Raw genomic sequence first — 19,490 nt, forward strand, 5'->3', positions numbered from 1 at the left:
TGTGACATCCTCACACAAATCTCCAGTATGCAGAGCTTGTAGCGGCTGAGAGAGCCGCGCTGTGTGATAATGAAGCAGAAGATTGGCAGTTGTACGTCTGCCTGCATGCTTCATTGTCTGAACACCTTCCCACTGTCTTGCATTATTAAACACACACACACGCCTTCACACACAAAGAGAGAGTATCTAGAGCACGAGACTGTGAGAAATTGAGAAATGCATATAAGGGTGAATGATTCTCGGAGGAACCGCATCTCATTCATCCCAGTTGCTCATCTTCAGCTTCTCCTCACTTGCATACTAATTTAGATTCAGATCTTTTGGAGTTAATCGTTTTATTTGCAGCAGAAAGTTTTATTTCTAACATGATATTCTGGGATTTCTGTCACACACAGACACGTGATGACATGTTCAGCTCTAAAAAACAGTCATCCATCACGGCCAACACTCAGTTATGAGCTGTCAGGACTAAATCTTACACCCACATAGATCATTTCAGACCTCCTGAAATTGCTCAAATGAGCCATTAAATGTCCTCGCATGTGAATATATTGACTTCCATAATCGTATCTATAAAGATGAACCAAAGAGAAACATAAAACTTTTCCCCAAAAGATCATAAATACATTCTCTTCTGTGAAAAACTGTGCAAATAAAACTGTTTCCAACCTAAATACAAGAAAAATACAAATAAAATAATATTTTTAGAGTCATTCTGTTGTGGAAATTCAATGCAATTACAGCTTAAACCTTCATTTGTTACTAGAACTATTAACTAAATCCATTGTTTGGTTCTTTATCATTTTTAGCCAATGTTATGAAGAGCCATTAAGCTCCAAGGAGCCTCAATTTCTGTCATGCTGTCAGCCATTTTTGCTGAAACTTTTGGTCAAAAACAAACAAGATGATTTTAATATGGTTAAAAAACATCAAACTTTTCATTTCTCATATTTTTTACCCAATTTGTTTATGAGTAAAGAAGATCAGTTTGAGGTCTGAACGTGCGTCGTTTACGGATGAACATGTACGATGGGAAATTGTAAATTTTTCTTAACGTCGTAGAAAATAAACGTGTCCCTCGGCTTCATTAAGCTTTTCATGGTAGTTAAAGACGAAGTCGTGTTTTGCAGGATTTTTTTCCCCCTGTTTAATCCTTCATTAAACCAGATGAGAAAAAGCTCATTTCTGTCCCGATTATAATAACAAGCCCTGATATTTCTGGCGTCTGCAGGTCGCTGCGGTGTGGAAAGCCGATTACGGGGTTCCTGGGGGGTTTCAGGAAACTGCTCATCACTGGTTTGATTGGATGAAAGATTTTTAAAAATGTCAAGAAAACAAAAAGCTATTTTTCCCCCCCACAGTTTGATTCAAGCCGCCTCGCCCGCTCGTTGCAGAAGACGTCAATCAAGCTTTGCTTTTTTTCCACTTTTCCCACCTTGTTTCTTTCCGGTAATGATTGCTTGATTTCTACTTTTCCGATGTAGTCGCCTCACGTGAAAAATAAAAACGAGTTTCTGCAGTTATTTCAAAGTCACTTCGATATTCAAACCTTTTCAGACCTTTACAGATTTTTGTTTGACGGAAAGCTTTTGATGCACATCAATAAAACACAAAGATAGTTGCCTCTACTATTGGCTTTTGCTTCCATTGGTTCCAGTAATAATTGCTGCTTTCATTATGTTGTTTGACAAGGAAGTTTAAAAAATACCTCAAGTTCAAACTCTAATCCAACTTTTTAAGAGTTTTAAAAGTTGTCTGTACTTTTCATAAATAATCTCCACTGAAGTTCTTGTCTCGTCAGGTGCCTCATCTTTTGGTACCAGGCTGGACAACACAGTTTTTATTAATTTATTTTTTATCCATTTTGTACTTCCTCTAAAGTTCATTTATATGTTGTGAATGCTTGAAACCCAAAGTCTAATTTGTTGTCTTGGTCAATAAAACCAATTCTGGTTCTGATTTTGCTGAAAGGGAAACCAAGAACATTTCTCCAGGTTTGGTCTTACAGAGCGAGAAATCTTTCACTGAATATCATCCAGCTGCGTTTCCCTTCACAGGTTGTCTGTAGGCTCAATCTCTGAGACTGATGAAATAAAGTAGATTTTAATGTTTTTATGTAGATGTGCTAAATTTTGTAGCACAAACTGTTTAGGTGCATCGCGACTGTTTCAGTTCTACAGCAACAACATCGTAAGTATTGTTTTATCTTTCGTCAACATTTAAAGGTTATTTATTTTTGTTCCAGTTTTGTTATTTATTTTGATTTCTGGACGGGTTGTCAAGAATCCACACGTCCTAATTTACAGCTCCAATGTTGTGAACATTTGTTGAAGCTTCACATCCTGCTGAAAAACACAATATAGTGCCAGTCTGGCGTGTCGATGATGCTCATACAGACTCAGTGTTGCTCATTGTTATGGTTCTTCATCAGTGAGTTTTTCAGGTTATTTTACTTTTCATAACATCCAGTGACTTAAATAAATAATTTCCTGTCATGTTTAGACCATAGGAAACAGCCATGGATTAATAATAGACCCTTTTCACAGTGACGTCAGACAATGGCCGCCATAACTCAAAACTGGGTATCTTTACTTCCGGTGTGATTTTGCCTTGGGAACCAAGCTGAAAACTTCCCGCATTCTCATAATCTTAAGGATATAATAAAAGGTAAGTTTAATAATAACAGCATTTAAGTGTTAGATAGCTGTTACTAATCATTGTAAATTCACCATTCTCTATCTGTGTATAAAATAAACAGCCTCCGATCGGAGAGTAAACCACCTAGCAGCAGCTTTAGCCACATTTAGGAAAAATATACTCTCTGTCAGCGCTGTAACGTTTAGAGGTTCACTTTCTGTGTTTTATAAAACAGTGTTTACGTGCTAGATAACCGTTATAAGTCATTGTCAATTTACCATTCTCCAACTGTATTCAAAGGAACCAGCTTCCGATCATGAGTAAACCAGCTAGCAGCAGCTTTAGCCACAGTTAGGAAACATATACACCGCCGCCTGTCAGTGATGTAACGTTTAGAGGTTCATTTTCTGTATTAATGGAAAATAAAAACAAGACAAAAGCCACAAATAACAGTTGGGCTTGACGATATTTCTGTTTTTCCAGCAACAAAATGCGCATCTCCATGCACTGTTCATGTTTCTGTCACTGCTAACTGTCACAGAGTCTCTCCCAAAGACGCAAAGAAGGAATAAAAATAAATACACAAGAAAATATTAATGTGCAATGATTTGGATAAATAACTTTAATCTGATTACTGGATTTGAAATACGAACTCGTTAGATTATTCGTTACCGAAAAAGTGGTCCGATTAAAGGCATTACAAAGCAGCGGCGGCACCGGACATCTCTGCTTATAACAAACAAATCCCTATTTTATGGGATGAGTGGCAACTCCAGTCTATAATTTAATAATCTGATCAAGATTAGAGCCTAAAACGTTATAGTTCAAAAACAGTAAAAAGTTCTGGTTAAGGAACAGTTATGTCACGTAGTTAGCTAGCTAACAAAATTCACTAATGCTAAGCTAACGGTTACGCAAAACAAAAATACCTACCTTCATAGTCAAACAGGTATTGTTCGGTGAAGAATTTGTAGCCTTTGTCTAATTTAGATTTTTTTGTCAGAGAGAACTGGTTTGCAAATCGTGATATATCTTCAAATCTTATTTTAGGCAAATGTTTTAGAGACTGTGTAAACTCCATGCTCCGGTGATCTGTCTGATCAACATATGCTGTCAGATTTATACATCTCTCTCTCTCTCTCTCTCTCTCTCTCTCTCTCTCTCTCTCTCTATATATATATATATATATATATATATATATATATATATATATATATATATATATATATATATATATATATATGACATATATATATATATGACATATATATATATATATATATGAAATAGACAACTTTATCATTACTTACTATGTACACCGGAACTAAGGATACACAGCTTCGAGTCAAAACGGAAGTTGTGTGACGTCATGTGAAAAGGGTCTATTAGAGGTTTTTAGACATTTTTACTGTTTATTTTTAAACCTAAAATGTTTCATTTCAACAGAGCCCCCTAGTGGACATGGGGGAGTTTTCTACTTTTGCGTTCTCTCGCCATATTTAGTGGTCAGTTTATGCAACATCTTGAATACTGAAAGATGTTGCATAAACATCAATAAACTATATTGAAGTTTTTCTGCTTCAATATAACGTTTTTGTAAGGTTTTTCTATGTTTGTTAATATTTCATTTGTGAGTTTTTTTTATCTTATGCCTTTTTGTTTTGGAGATTTGTAAAAATAATGGCTGAGAGAGCAGGTCAAACATGGGATTCTCATCCGTAATCCAAAACTAATACATGACCAAAACATTCTTTAGAAGAAAAAAAATAACTATTTAGACTTTCTTTAGTTATTTTCAAAGGGCAACATCACAGTCTGATAGGTTTGTTTTGTGTCTCTTAGTCTGAATAGTTGATAAATGTGCAGCCACATCTCCATTTTACACAAACTAACATCAACATGCAGTTAATAGATGCATTTTTTTAACCAGTTTCTGCACCAAAGAGTTAAGAATAAAATGTATTTTGACTCAAGATCTTTAAAAGTGTGCAATTTTAAATTGACATTTTTTATTACTGTGACTGCATACAAAAAAAAACAGTTTGTTTTTGGTAACTTATTGTGAGGGAACTTAAGAGATAAAATTTCCCCATTTCAGTGTTTTGTAGGGAAATGTTTTGTTTAATCCTAGCTCAGCAACAACTTATGAAAATATAAACAAAGATAAATTGTGTCATATTTCTTATGTTCCTGTTGACCTTCAGCTCTACTTTTAATGTGCATTTGGACTTAAATGTCAACACACTGATCCACATTCGATCCAGAAATTAATTTTATATCAAACGTTTCATAGACGCTGTTTAAGTTATGAAATTGACAAGAGAAAAAAAACAGTGTAAACAAAAACAACATTCGAAACAATTCTGTGAGGTTTCAAATTTCATCAGTTTATATTTAAGGAGAATTGGGTTTAGGTTTAGGTCTGCAACTTAAATGCATTAGGTTAGCTTAGCAGCCTGGCTCTTCTTATATAAAAAATATCATTATATTATTCAAAATCAAACAATTTTGAGCATTTTGAATCGATTCTGAATTCAGGGCTACAAATTACGATTTTCTAATATTCTCTAATATTTTTTTCTGCGTCTCTAAACCGCATCCAGACTTTAAACCAAACAATCTTCCTCATCATCATCCTGATCTTTTCCCCCCTGAAGCTCCTGGAAACGCCTTGTTTCAGAAAAGTTCCTGTAAAATAAGCCACAGTAACCGATGAGAAGAGAACAGAATGGGTTTTTAATGAGCTCTGTTTGTACTTTGTGATTGGAGCTAACTCTGGGACACGTCCTCCTTGTAAGATTTAAACTCCTCCTGAATTAACTTCCTGGCTGCGTTTTTGCTGCTGCGTGTTTTAATGCGTTCGGCTGAAGCCACTCAGAGAACCGTCTTCAGTCCACTTATCAGGCACAACACAGCACTCCACTTTAGTTCTGCTGGAATTAAATATGATTGGGTGGAAGGTTAGCGTTGGCTCCCCACTGGAGGATGAATGGCAACAAAGGGCCTTTTTGTGACCATTACTGGGAGGAAAAAAAAAAAAATCATGATTCAAGACACTTTATGGAGAAGTAATTTGGCCAAATCAAAATTTACAAACTTCCTGGAACATCTTGTGTTGTGCCAGGATATCCTTGAGTTGAAAAAATAAAGCTCTGACTGCAGATTTATTTATTCTTCAAATTTATTTTATTTATAGCCTTTTTCAGAGTTTTGAGTACCAAAACTAATCTGTTTTACTTGAATCGGACGTTCGAGAAACTGAAAAAAGAAATTGCCATTCAGTATTGGATCATATAGAATTCAAATTTGGGCTCATAACAGATGTTTCTGTAAGATCTTATGATGGGAAACATCATGGAAACCTGCCTGAAGTTTCTCCAAATCTGAATTTTCCTGACACTGAATAGATTTTAGTAATTAATTCATAAATTCATCTCATTTTTTACACTTCAGTCCTTGAAAAACACCCAAAGAATCAAATGAAGAAAACGGAAAAAGGCAGAAACCATCCAGATAAATGAGGAATTTTTCCAGTTATGCCACATATGAATGCAAGTCTGTATTTTAATATGATTCATGTTGAAATTATTGCCTGTCGTCTTTTGCTGTGACAGTTATTGCAAAAAATGGAGCTTAATTCTGGTAGCTGGTGAAATTAATTTTAATATATTTTTAATGAGATCAATACATCAACGTAGCAGAGTGTCTGCACATTTCCACCGGAGTTTTCCGTCATTTATGAAGAATTAAACTTTCATAGAAGAAATAGTTTTAAATATCAGGTCATTTTTACAACACAAAGGTCCAGAATGTAAAAGTCTGTAAAAGTTTAGTGTTCTATCGCGTGGCAGCAAGCTATTCCCTACTTGTTTAGATAAAAATTAGAAACATTATTTGGTTCTTATGACTTTATTTTATGTCCACAATTGGAGAAGTTTTAATGTAACTGCTGTGGCAGCACAAAAATACCAAAAAGCAGAAAAAAAAACTGAGTCCCGTCCAGCTAGTCTACATTTTACGAGTCATTCTGACGATCAGACTTATAAACTCCGACTTCCTTTATCAGAGGTTTCACGCTGAGTTCAAACAAACAACAAATATTAAATATAAAATGTTTAATGTAAAGGTTTTGTGTTTTAGTGAATGTTAAATGTTCCAGTTTGCACTTTTTCATCGTTGAAGAGCAGATCATTATAAAATCTTATTATGTTCAGAAAAACAGCCAATATTTAAAACTCAGGCTCACAGAGTTTTCACTTATAGAATGAAAACAAAGGCTGTCGATGTTTTATCCTGGAAAATTATTCAAACGCCTTAAAAATATCTGCATTTTGTTGTGCTGCTACCAAAATATTTGTGTTTTTCACTGGGATTTCCATTGATAGACCAATTAAAATAGCCAATTGATGTGAAAAGAATGTAGAAGAGGAAGTAATAATTAATAAAGCATCTTTCACTCCTGATTGTCTTTTGGAAACATCTCTACCAGTTTTTCTGCATCAAGAATGAGATTTTTGGCTGCTCAGTCTGACTGGACAGATCTGGGAACAGTTTTCAAGTTTTACTACAGATTCTCAATTGAATTCAACTCAGAACTTTGACTAGGCCTTTCTAATACCAGAATACTCTTCCTTTGTAGCTCTAGCTTCATATTTAGGGTCGTTGTTCTTCTGAAAACTCAAATATTGTACAGTTTTCCTTCCTTGTAGCTCCTTCCATCTTTAAACTCCGACCAGTTTCCCTGTTCTTGGTGAACAGAAGCTTCTACGAAGCATGATACTGCCGCTACCATGCTCACCTGAGCAGGTGATGTTTCTAGGGTGAAGTGGAGAATTTCTTTTCCTCCAAACATCATTTGAATGCAGACTAGAAAGTAAATTTTTTATTGTCTTCTACACGTTTGCTGTGTCTTCCTATGCATTTCTTTCAACGGTTTTCCACTGAAAACGAGAATCGTTCACAACTAGAAGTTTTCACATCGACTCTCACTTAAGGTGAGAAAAGGTCAGACTGTTCAAATGGTGAGGATGTTTTCACAAGAAACATCCAGAATGTGAGGAATTAAGTTGTACGGGATGATCTGGAGTGTAGCTTCAGTGAGCAAACGTCAGATGGAGATTAAATGAAAGCACCGTTTTTAACATTTCACATGTTTGCTACATTTTTGTTCAAAAAAAGAGAGAAAAAATCCGCTCCCCATCATGTTTGTTTACACAGATGGAGGGAATAAAGGAGGAGGTCATTTCTCTTCTCCACTTTTCTTCATGCCACTCTTTTAATTTAGTAAAAATACAACCTGCGGGCAGACGGGGGTCAGGCGGCGCTCCCCTCTTACCCAGAATCCTCTCTGCAATCAGCCTGACGCTCGCTTGTCATTTCGGGCTGACGAGCCGCTGCTGTTGCGCCATGTAATTATTTTCCCGCCTGAGGAATAAACACTGAATACCTCACACATGATAAAAACAACAAAAAACAAAACAAGCACCTGTTTTCTGTTTTGTCAGGAACATGTTTAACATGCTGTTTACCATTACAGGCTCCATGTCGTCCTATTAAAGCTGTCTTTGTCTCCGGTGTGTTTTTCTCATTCATTCACGATAATAAACAATTTTCTGATCCGTTTGAGCATCAGGACCCAATCCTGCCGTTCTTCCTCAGGGTTTTCTTCTCTTAATGATCATTTACACGTTTTTTAGAGGTCAGTTCGTTTTTGGGTCCTGTTCTTCAAACCCCACTTACCACCCAGTCAGCGTCCGAAGGTTTCACTAACAGAGCAAACAGGGTTTAGAATAAAACCACAAAAAAAACATGGCAGCCGATTTCTTCTTTGATCTTGTGTCTTTTCTTGTGATAAATCTGTGTCTGTGATGCCTTCTTTTTTGTTTTTGTGCTCTTTTTAAAGAAAAAAAAACACACTAAGCAAACCTGAACTCTTGAACTGATTTGTCCTTTTTTCACTCTTGCTTCTTTTCTTTTTTTGATATTCTTATTTTTTTTTTTTAGCGGTTTTTGCCAGTAATCTTTTTTGAAATTTTCTCTTTTCTCTTTTTCCCCCCTTTTTTTCTTAACCCTAGGTCCGCTCACAAAAAAAACTGATGAATCTTCAATGAACAAGCCTCGAGACGAAGGTATTTTTGTTGCATGTTTTTCCTTTTTTTCCTTCTTGTTTTGAAAGTCTTTTTTTGGGGGATGTGTGCACACACACACGCATATATGCATCCACACACACACGCACACACCCACGCCTTCACACACAAACACACACACACACACGGGTCAAACACCTTCATCATATCAGATGCATACCAATGTGTTGCTGAACAAATGTGTTGCTGACCACTTCAATTAAAGACGCTGCCGTTTGAATGCTAATCGTTAGCCTTATATAACCTTGGCTGAGCAATCCCGTCTAATGAAACATTATAAAACCATTCACCTTTTTTCCAGGTCCTTATCTTGCCCTCAAATAACACCATCAGCTCTGTGCCCTTGAAAATACATTGTCCAAATATATAAAAAAAAAAAAAAAAGCAAATTATTGTGCAGATTTTTGAGCAACATTGAAGCCGTAGCAAACAATGAGGCTTCATTACTGCACCTCAGCCTCTTTGTCTAGGCTGAAATTGCTACTGGACCAAATATTAAGCCACACTTAGTCCGAGTCAGGGATGATAACAACAAACGGAGTTAGAAAAGAGGAACATCCAAGGACACTGGTGTCCCACTTTAGAAGCTGTGGGTCTAATCTGCTGCTGGGAGGAAAACTTCCAGAAAAGCCTTCAGTTTACCTCCCACCTGCTGCACTTACACCAAGAGGAAATTTGGTCCGCACTTTCATCTCCCGCCTTTGTTCTCCTTGTTTCTTGGAGGGGAAAAAAATGACGGATGGTATTTTGATACTGCTATTTTTAAGGGCTGTGCTGCTCTTTTTCTCACTCCAAGATGCTCTTTGATTTAAGGATTTTTTTCTTCTTCTTTTCTTTTTATTTTTTAAGTCTGAAGTCGGGGGAAGTTTGACACAGAGGATTTTCTTGGTGATCAAACGAGTCGGCACAGACGCGACTTTTTGGGCTGCCGCAGTCGGGAAAGCAGGGAAACGATTAAAGATGCCCGTCGTTCATCTTCCCTAAATGCATTTTTACCAGATTTGAAGGGAAATTTCTGATTCCATTTACCCAATCCTGCATCTAAATCCTCTTCAAAGGTAGAATAAAACACATTTAAAGCTGGAAACAGCCCCATCTTCTCCATATAGTTCAGTTTTAAAGCTAAAAAGATGCTTTAAAATTAATGATGATGATAATTAATCCTGATAGAATTTGAGGAATAACCTCTTCCCTGTAAAACTAACTTCATTTCTGATCATTAGTTCCACCAATAACCAGGTTTTCCACTAATAAAAATCATTTTTCATGCTAAAACATATTTTATTTGGTTGTGTGTATGTTTTATTCAGTCGTTCGCTCTCTATGAAGGTTTTATTTGGAGATAAATTATTCTGCTGCTGAATAATTTCCATGAGAAAGAACAGAGAAGTAATAATTTAATCAGGATTCACCGTCAAACAACTTTTTTAGGCTTTTTTTTTCCTTTTTGAGGAGAAAAAAATACATGAGCTCAAAATATTTAAACAGTTTAAAACAGCAGATAGAAAGAAAATCTTTTCTGTTCTCAGATATTTTACTCTTCAGGAAAACTAAACTGAAATAATTGAACTGAACTGGATTAAATTGAACTGAACTGAACTGAATGTTCAGTATAAAAGAAGAGTGTTGACTTGGATTGAACTGAACTGAATTAGTTTTAGTTCAGTTCATTTCTGCTCAGTTAGACTTAAATAAATATTTTCTTTGTTTTTACACTTCTATTAAATTTTATTCAGCCCAGTTTGTTTTGGATGAACTGTTTGATTTAATTTGTGAATTCAGTTCATTTCTGCTTCATCAAAAATATTTCATTCAGTTCAGTAACATTACACACAACTAAAAATGATTTAATTTACACTTCAGTTCACTAAATTTGTTCAATTTGGTTAAAATCTGCTGAGTTTGGATCAGTTTTCTGAAATTCTGCATAATTTATTTCACTTCAGCTCAATTCAATCTGGTTCCATTTAATTCTATTCAGTTTAGTTTGATTAAATTCGGTTCCACTGAAATAACTTCAGTTCATGATCGGGATTGATTCAGTTCTTTTCAGTTGAATTGAATTAGATTCAGTCAGGTTTAACTAGCTTCGGTTCAGTTTAGTTAAACCAGATTGAACTCCATTTGATTTCATCAGTTCGTTTATTTGATTCACTTTGCATTCAGTTCAGTTAAATTTTGCCTGTTCAGTTCAGTCTAATTGAATTTGCTTCAACTCTGATTTTTTTTTAAGTGTGACCCGTTTACAACATTCGGTATATTGTAGTACAAAAAGCAAATAACTTGCATTTCACAGTTTATCTCATTTTATTTTGATTGTGTTCATTTAAATTCAGGTTAAAAAATAAAAGATTTCAGTCAGTTTTAATTTAAATTACTAACCAGTTTGGAAGACAATGTCATTACTAGCATTTATTGAGGTTTTGGTCTTTAAAAGAAATCATATTTTCCTACATTTTCTATGAAAATAATACGATTCCACACATTAATATAGCTGCTGAAACGCCCCGTCTTTCCAGGGAACCTGCTGAGATCTTGTGTTCTTCGCTGTCAGCCGTTTCTGCTCAACGTTGCTGTAAAAGTGTAAGGAAGTGAAAGGGGATCAGCGTAGCGAAAGAGCAGCATTATGTGTTTAAACCCAGGAGATTTTCCTTCCAAGCAGCAGCCTGTTTGGATGCAGAAAAGGTGCTTTGTTATCGTAGGTACAATGCAGACGTGGCTCTGCTACACGGGCTGCGTTGTGTAGGAATCTAACTGTTGCTTTGAGTCGATCCCCGAAGGAAAACGCTTAGAAACCGACTCACTGCTGTGACCTGTACCGTCTCAGTCCAGGCTGCTTTTCAAAATAATTTCACCATATTTTTAATCCGCAGGGGAGACAAAAATCTGCTCAAAGGGTAACTGGTGCAGTTTTAAAGTCGATGTATTGTGGTTAAGATAGGTATAAAAAAACTTTTCTTTTCGTTTTTTTGCACAAAATCATTCCTAGATGACGATATTTTGGTCTGGTCAGTTCTGTTTCAGGGACTCTGTCGCTTTAAATCCAAATAAGCTCCAGCTGGCCACGCATCCCAACTCAACGTTTACACTCAAAAAGTCTGCAAACAGATGCAAAGTTATACAGCCGTACATCTTTGATAAGCATTAGTGGCGCCTCCTTCACAGCCAACTTGAATGCAACAAGTGGTTTCTGGTTGGTAAGTCAGCAACAAAATATTTGTGTTACTTTTTATCCAGCAGCCATTGTACAGCACATAAAACCAGCTGACCAAACATGCTGGAGTTACGCTTGTGTTGCTAGGTAATGTGGAGAATTTATCCATTCTCCATGTTAAGTTCTTGATGTATGAGGTTGAAGAAGAGTCAGTGAGTTGAATTCATGAATTATTGAGTACCAAAATACAGCCGGTCCATTTCTCATGCTACCTTTAGGCGCTAACAGACAAAATGGGATCAAACAAAAGTTTTCCATCCTCTTTGTTAGCCTCGATCTAAGCTTTGCCCAAAAGAGCGAGTTCCCTACCGTGTCATATCCTCCAACCTTACCTATGAGGATGTTTCCTAACATGCCATTTCCTTGAGCTTTAGCTTTGCAATTAGCTAAGAGAGATAGAATAAAAACATTTATTTACAATTATTTATTCTCAACAGTAACAAGGCAGTGTGACTTAATAATTGCAAGGCTTTTTTTTCAGACACCAAAATACAGCTGAGTGTTTTTTTTTAAGTGCTTGCGTTGATTTTAGAAGCAGTTGAGATCCAAATGGAAGCATAAAAACGAACAAGATGTGAATTTTAAGAAAACCTCACCTGAAACCAATGGTTTTATTTGGAAGTAGCTTCTGCTTGAGGTGCGAGGAAGCAAAGAGCGCTGAGGCGAAGCGCTCAGATTCCGGCTTTAGACAGATTGATGCAGCGGCCAGCGTGTTGAGCTGCAGTGTGTGTGCACAGCGAGGAAGATGATGGGATTACAGACTAAAGCGAGATTGAACTGGATCGACAAAAGGAGAGCGGAAGCATTCGACTTTTATGTTTCCCTCCGACGATCCAGAACCACCTGAGCCCCGAATCGGGACCTCATCGCTGGCAGGAAGAGCTTCACCTTCTCTTTGATGAGCGCAGACACTCATGAGCTCAGCGAAACGAGCGCTCATGTCAGGGCAAAGGCGACAGAACGGAGGAAAATTCACAGCAAGCCGAATTAAAAGATACAGAGGGAAATTAAAATGGCATCACACGTCGTTGCACAATAAAGTGCAGGAATTAATTTTAAACCTCTCGAATGAAATGCTTGCTTTCAATCAGCTGGTAGATAAAACTATTTGAGCACATAAGGGAGCAATTATTTCTGCACCATTTACATTACAAATACGGCGTTTAGATGTGGGAAGATGTTTTTATACATGGAAATCCTCACTGAAACATTCAGAAGAAGTTTGATTTTTATTGTATTTTATGTTGAAAGAGGAGCGCAAACAAAAAAAATATTCCAATATACATCCTTAGTCTCAAAGCAAATACTGCTTCTCTGGATAAACATTTACTTCCAAGAAGAAAAAAATAGCTCTGCACTCTTAGAGCAATTATGATCAAACCGGAATCTGAAAATCTTATAGCCGACATTTTATCCTTCGAAGAGCAAGTTAGAAAACTTATTTTTGATTTGTTCCTGATTCTGTTCTGTTCAGTGATAAGAACAGGATGAACTGGTAGCAATTCAAGCTAAGCCTTTTCAGAACATTATGCGTGTAAAACCAGCAGTACCAAATCCATATTGGATTTTAAGATGAGTTGCTCAAATTTGTCCAAACATAGAGACATTTTCCACTTTATGTTCCAACTTGGGATTGTAAATGTGTTATCTGAGTGGTTTTAGAAGCATCCATTCCGATTCTGAGCAGGAAGAGAGCTCCGAATGCTCAAATAAAAGCTAACGTCCAAAATTTGGATAGATTTTGTCATTTGATAAAATTCATAATGTTTAATGCAGCGTGCTAAAACAATTTGTGTTCAATATTATGGCTGTTTGTGATGTACAGAACCTATTTATTACTGTTACTAAGTGATACCTGAAGTATTGCATATAGTATTATTTATGTTCATTACACAGAAGAATAATAAACCTTCCTGTTAGATGCTAATGGAAGCTGAACGTGTGTCTCATCTTTTTTATTACCTTCATCCCATCCAAGGTTGCCGGGTAACATTAACCGAAAATAAAAGGGAGTGTCTCAACGTTTAAACTCAGAGACCCTTTCAGCCCTCTCATGCTATATCAGGTTTCATCCAGCCAGGCCTGTTTCCCTCCCTGGTCTTCTGATTCGGCTCTGTTTCCCACGGCAATAACAGGAAATAGGTAGAAAAAATTTAAAAAAGTAACTCTGGTTCCTGGAAAAGGTTCCTGTTGTGAAAAAGCAGCTTTCAGTTCAAGTTTTCTGCTGGTTTCTTTTAGACGGAGGACCTTAGTGATAGTAAAGCAGAAAAATTACGGTTGTTCAAATTCCTGTTTGTAGGATTCAGTCCATGCCGGTTTCTCTTGCATGAAATGCAATAGAAACTCAGCAAAAATTAAGACGCTGACGCTCATATTCATGTCCAAACTGGAAAAAATTCATGCAAATAGAAGTAAAATAAACATACGCCTACATCTTGGTTATAACTCTGAATAATTCTTCACTCACAGACACAGAAGACGATATTTAGACACAGCAGACGCAGTTATTGTATAAAAAACGTCTCCAACATCAACAGTAAAAGCCCGCAGGATTTACATAACAGCCCCGCAAACTGGTGCCTGGAGTAACAGCAGAACGCCATTAAACTGATTGTCTCTACACCCCGTGAGGCTCTTAACGATCATTGGACATGAAACTTGATGCTTCCTATTATTTCAGATATACAGTAGCAGATCACAGTAAAACAACAACGGCCTGGCGAAAGCATCTGAGGCTGTATTTACTACGTTCAAAGTGAATATAATCAAAATGGTTGTAAAAGTTTATGCGTAAAATGGGTTGAAAGCTCAGAGCAGGACAATGGCTCGGCATGTGTGTGTGTGCGTGTGTGTGTGTGTGTGTGTGTGTGTGCTGCTGAACAGCCTGTAAGAATGAAAAGTTGTTTTCTGCGGTTTGCATGAATGAGCACCGTCAAATAGTGAATCTTAATTAAAGATGTCACAACAGATGAAAACGTCCTAGACGTTTTTATTGACGTGTCACTTTCTGCCATTTGGCTGCTGATTTTATTAGTTCGGATTTGGGAGTTAATTACAAATGACTGTTGATAGTCTGATATGAGCAAAGAACACATGGGGGGTAAGTGTTTATTAACAGGGGGGGCAAAAGGTTTTACCACTGGGGAAGTTATTTCAGATGACGAAAATACAAAATGATAAATATTACAGGACAGATTCAGGCGTTTTTATTTGTTTATCTTTTTTTTTTTTTGTTTATCTTTATGTTTCTCTGCAACTGGATTCAGTCTCATTAATCATTCACTGTGGAGGTTATACATCTGATGTTTTCTGCTTCTGACTGAAAACCGTGTTTTGCTCTCTGATTGCCTGTGGAGCAGCAGAGATAAATCTGGAAATGATGGTGGATGTTACTGGTGCCTTTAAAAACACAAAAAAAGAAACACAAAGAAATAAAGGCTTATTATTATAAAATCTGTAGAACTTTCTGTGTTCTGTTGGTATTATGGGTAAAAAATACTCTTTTGCAACACTTTTGCAAGGTGTGGACTCATTTACAGTCAATTAAATGCTATAATTTTGCTTATATGTACATATGTTTTCTATATTACGGTCAAAGATGAAACGTAATATGACTTTTACCTCTGTTTTTAACAGATTACATCTGTCGTTAAAATATTCTTACTTATTGAAGTTATGTTTTATATACAGCTCTGGAAACGTTAATAGACCACAAATTTGAACTTTTTATAGGTTTATGTTTGTGTAAAATGGACATTGTTCTTTTATTCTATGAATTACAGACAACATGTCTGTGAAAGTCCAAGCAACAATTTAGAATTAGCAGAAAATGAGAAATGGTCAAAATAAGGAAAAGGTTGCAGAGCTTTCAGACCTCAAACAATGCAAAGAAAACAAGTTTAATATCATTTAGAAACAACAATACTAATGTTTTAACTCAGGAAGAGTTCAGACATATTGATTACGCTATAAAATGACATCATGTGCCTGGAAAATATATATACTACTGCCTTTTTATCCATCATTCCACAGATGGGATTTGTATATCATTCAGAAAGTATTATTATTATTCAACTTAATCATTTGTTGTCTGGAAAATTTTACTTGGCAGCGAATCAAAATGAGGAAGGATCAGTGGGATGGCTGTAAGCTGGTGGCCCGCTGGGACAGAAACATATTTTTTGACAGGCAGCCAATGTGTTTGGCCTCATATATTCCTCTTCATTCTGCTTGCGTTTACGTATTTCACACAATATAGTTAGCGAGCGACTAAACACGGCCCTTCTTTCTCTCTTTATCATGCTGGATTTCTGGTCTTTGGACTTCTTTCTCCACTTCAAAACATTTCCTCGCCGGATCTTGCTAGCAGTACCTTATTTGGGGAAGCAGCGCCATGCATGCATGGCAGCTCGGCGCCTTTCATCTTTTTCACATAATTGGGTGCATCTTGAGAAATGCTGTCCTGCTAAATCTCCACATTTCTTGGTGGATTTTCACGATGCGGACAGTCGACAATACGCCAACTCTCCAAGTTGTGACAAAAAAACAGAAAGGACAAGAAATCAGAAATAGAGGTTGCATTCATCATATTGTTGATCTCATTCTTTTTTTTCCCTACATCCTCGTGTGCTGAGCAGAAATGACTTTTTATAAGAGGATTTTGAATGAAATGAGGTGGCATGGGGACAAGATTGAGTAGTGGTGTGTGTTAAAAATTGATGAAAGAAGAATGAAAAGGAAAACAATGAAGGGCAGAGAGATGAATATTCCAGCAGAACCCTTTAGCAGGAAATTCATAACAAATCGGGACTGCCGGGCGCTGAGAACTCCCTCGTGTCGGAGGATGAGATGGCGTGGTGCAGCGCCGCGCGGCACCAAATTGAATCCGATGCAGGGAGAGGATCAACAGCACTGTCAAATCAACTTTATTTTAACATTACTACAGAGACCCAATTTCTTTTTCCATTCTATCATCGCGCTTCTCGGTGGGCCTGTCGGCTATTTGCTGCCGAGCCGCCCCGGTTCCCCCATTACCTTCGTGCTCGGCCCACGTCGAGTCAAGGTTATGTCGATACCACATCCTGCACACCTACTCCACCGTATGACGGATAGTGTTTTATTGAGCCTGAAACCCTTTGACAAACCAAAGGAAAGTGAAGAGGAGGGAGAGGAAGAGATGAAAAAGGATTGGAAGCTACCCGGAGGTAGATTTGGACGGAAAACTGGGGAAGAGCGAACCAACCGCCTGGCAACTGGAGGCTCATCAGCTCCTTTAGTGCTCGGGAAAAAGCTCAAGACTTCCCTTTTTATCTTTTTTGGTCTTGCACTTGGCTGCATTCAGTGTCATGTGGGATGCTTATAAAGGATTTAGGGACTCTGGCTCAGTTCCTTCTCCACTGCTGGACCTCAGTGAATACCCCAAACAGCTATTGTGGGTCTATATAATCCAAATCAATAAACTTAAAAGTACTCAATGAAACAAATCAAGCCCAGAATTGTCAACTTGTGTTGCAGAATGGACCTCCCAGCAGTCATCACTGAGATTGATGTTAGCAGTGAAGCATGGCAGGATTAAACACTTGGGTTGGTTATTCTGCAGTTCGGAGAGAAAATAAAACTCATGAAGCTTTTTATACTGTGTGGATTCTCAATATGCTGCATAACAAATACTAAAGACCTTCCCTTTTAATATTTTCTAATTGGGTTTGAAACAATTAATTGGTTCAGTCGTGATTAATCGAGTTTTTAATTAACCATCAGCTAATTTAGCAATCGTTAACTGGAGTATAGAGATTAAAAATATATAATTTGCTGAAAGAATAACACTAAATAAACCAAAACTGTACAAAAAATATGTAAATGTTGCACTTAAGATGAAGTTATAGCTTCACCTAGTTCAAATTTTATTAAAAAAAAATCACATTATGCATATTTTTCTGTCAGTTTATCAGTTTATCAAAACAAAGTCAACAGATTAGCTTTACACTATTGATGTTAAATCAAACAGGAAGTTCTGAGCTTTTCACATGTTTATGTTAAACGTATTTTTCTTGCTGTAGATGCAAATGATCAAGCGTTCATTGAAGGAAAGCTGCTATTGAATTTTAGGCCATGAAATGTTTATTTTGTAAATTAAGAAAAGGAATTGAATTATTTGTTTATTTGCATATTTTATACATTTCTGATGTATAAAAATGGCTTTAGTAGTTAAATAAACAATCATTTTCTATCCAATTAATCAATTAATCATCAGAATAATCAATTATTCTTTGAAGAATTTGAATTAATATGAGTTAGAACAACATTTAATTTCTCTTTGGGATCAGTAAAGTATATTTTAATTTGATCTCTAATTAGACATCGCCACTTTTTGTTATAAAGATTTATAGTGGGTCGTATCAGATTTAATTTATTTTTATTCAGCTCAAATCTGAAATAAGAAGCAGTGCCACTTTGGTGACAGAGTTTAGGCAATCATATCCATTCTGTTGTTTATAGATCTATAATATAGTGAGACAGCACTGGAGAGGTCAGCACTCCAGTCATCGATGGTCACTGTCCTGAAACTTTTGGATGCATACCTGCTCCAACACCTAAATCAAAAGGCTGAATTAATTTCCTGGCAGGTGAGGAAGTTTTGCAAAAGCCCAGTAATTAACCATTAGCTTGATTTAGGTGTTCTGGAGCAGGGATGCGTCCAAACGTTGCAGGACGGTTGCACTTCAGGGCTTGAGTTGCAGTCACCTGTAATAAAACATCAAAATATATTGAGTCACATTGTATCGAATCATGTTGTATCATATTGTACCAAATTTTGTAATTATGACATCAACAGGAGCTTCTTAAAGAGACAGAGGCCCAATTTCACGTGTCATATTACAAAGCAAAATTTCTTTTAATTTCTGTTTGGTATATTGAGCATTTTTATGAAAACTGAGGATGACATAATTACTTTATTGTGAAATAAAATGACTGGAAAACAGATAATGCTGCTGTTTTGGTTGCACCAAAGGTTTTGATGCTAGTTGTGTGTTTCTCAGTCAATTTCACACTTTTTTCTGGGTCAAAACTGAATTGGGCTGAATCGATTAATTGAATTAATCATGATTAATCGGTTATTTAAATAATCCTCAACTAATTTAGTAATTCACTAACCACTAACAGGAGTATACAAATTTTTGAAAACCAAAACAAATAAGCCGCAGCACACGCAGACCAGTAATTAAGCCCAAATTGTGCAAATAAACATACTTTTGTATTTATGATGGAAAACCTGCTTTGTGTGTCGGTTTTTTCCACACAGAACTCCTCAAGTACTTTACCCGGTTCAAATTCTGTCAAAGAAATCTCCTATTATCCATTTAGTTAATCCAAAAAACTATTGAACAGCTTAGTAGACAATATTTTTAGCTTCAGATGCATCCTTTGCTACAGATAATCAACCACACACAAATGCTGTTATTGCATTTTAGACTATAATATCTTTATTTTCT

General features: G+C 36.5%; 1 protein-coding gene across 3 annotated transcripts in view; it reads left to right on the plus strand.

Moving 5' to 3' along the window:
- LOC102219596 (neuroligin-2-like) overlaps positions 1 to 19,490 on the plus strand; it is a 291,900-nt gene that overhangs the window by 172,654 nt on the left and 99,756 nt on the right. For 2 of the 3 annotated variants that reach the window (XM_023346421.1, XM_023346422.1), the window contains exon 4: positions 8,712 to 8,765. The exons of the other annotated variant lie outside the window; for it this stretch is intronic. In XM_023346421.1, coding sequence (XP_023202189.1) covers positions 8,712 to 8,765 — 54 coding nt within the window. The remainder of the gene's footprint in view (positions 1 to 8,711; positions 8,766 to 19,490) is intronic. 3 annotated transcript variants of the gene reach the window in all.

This window comes from Xiphophorus maculatus, chromosome 14, assembly GCF_002775205.1.
Source record: "Xiphophorus maculatus strain JP 163 A chromosome 14, X_maculatus-5.0-male, whole genome shotgun sequence".
Classification (NCBI taxonomy): Eukaryota; Metazoa; Chordata; class Actinopteri; order Cyprinodontiformes; family Poeciliidae; genus Xiphophorus; species Xiphophorus maculatus.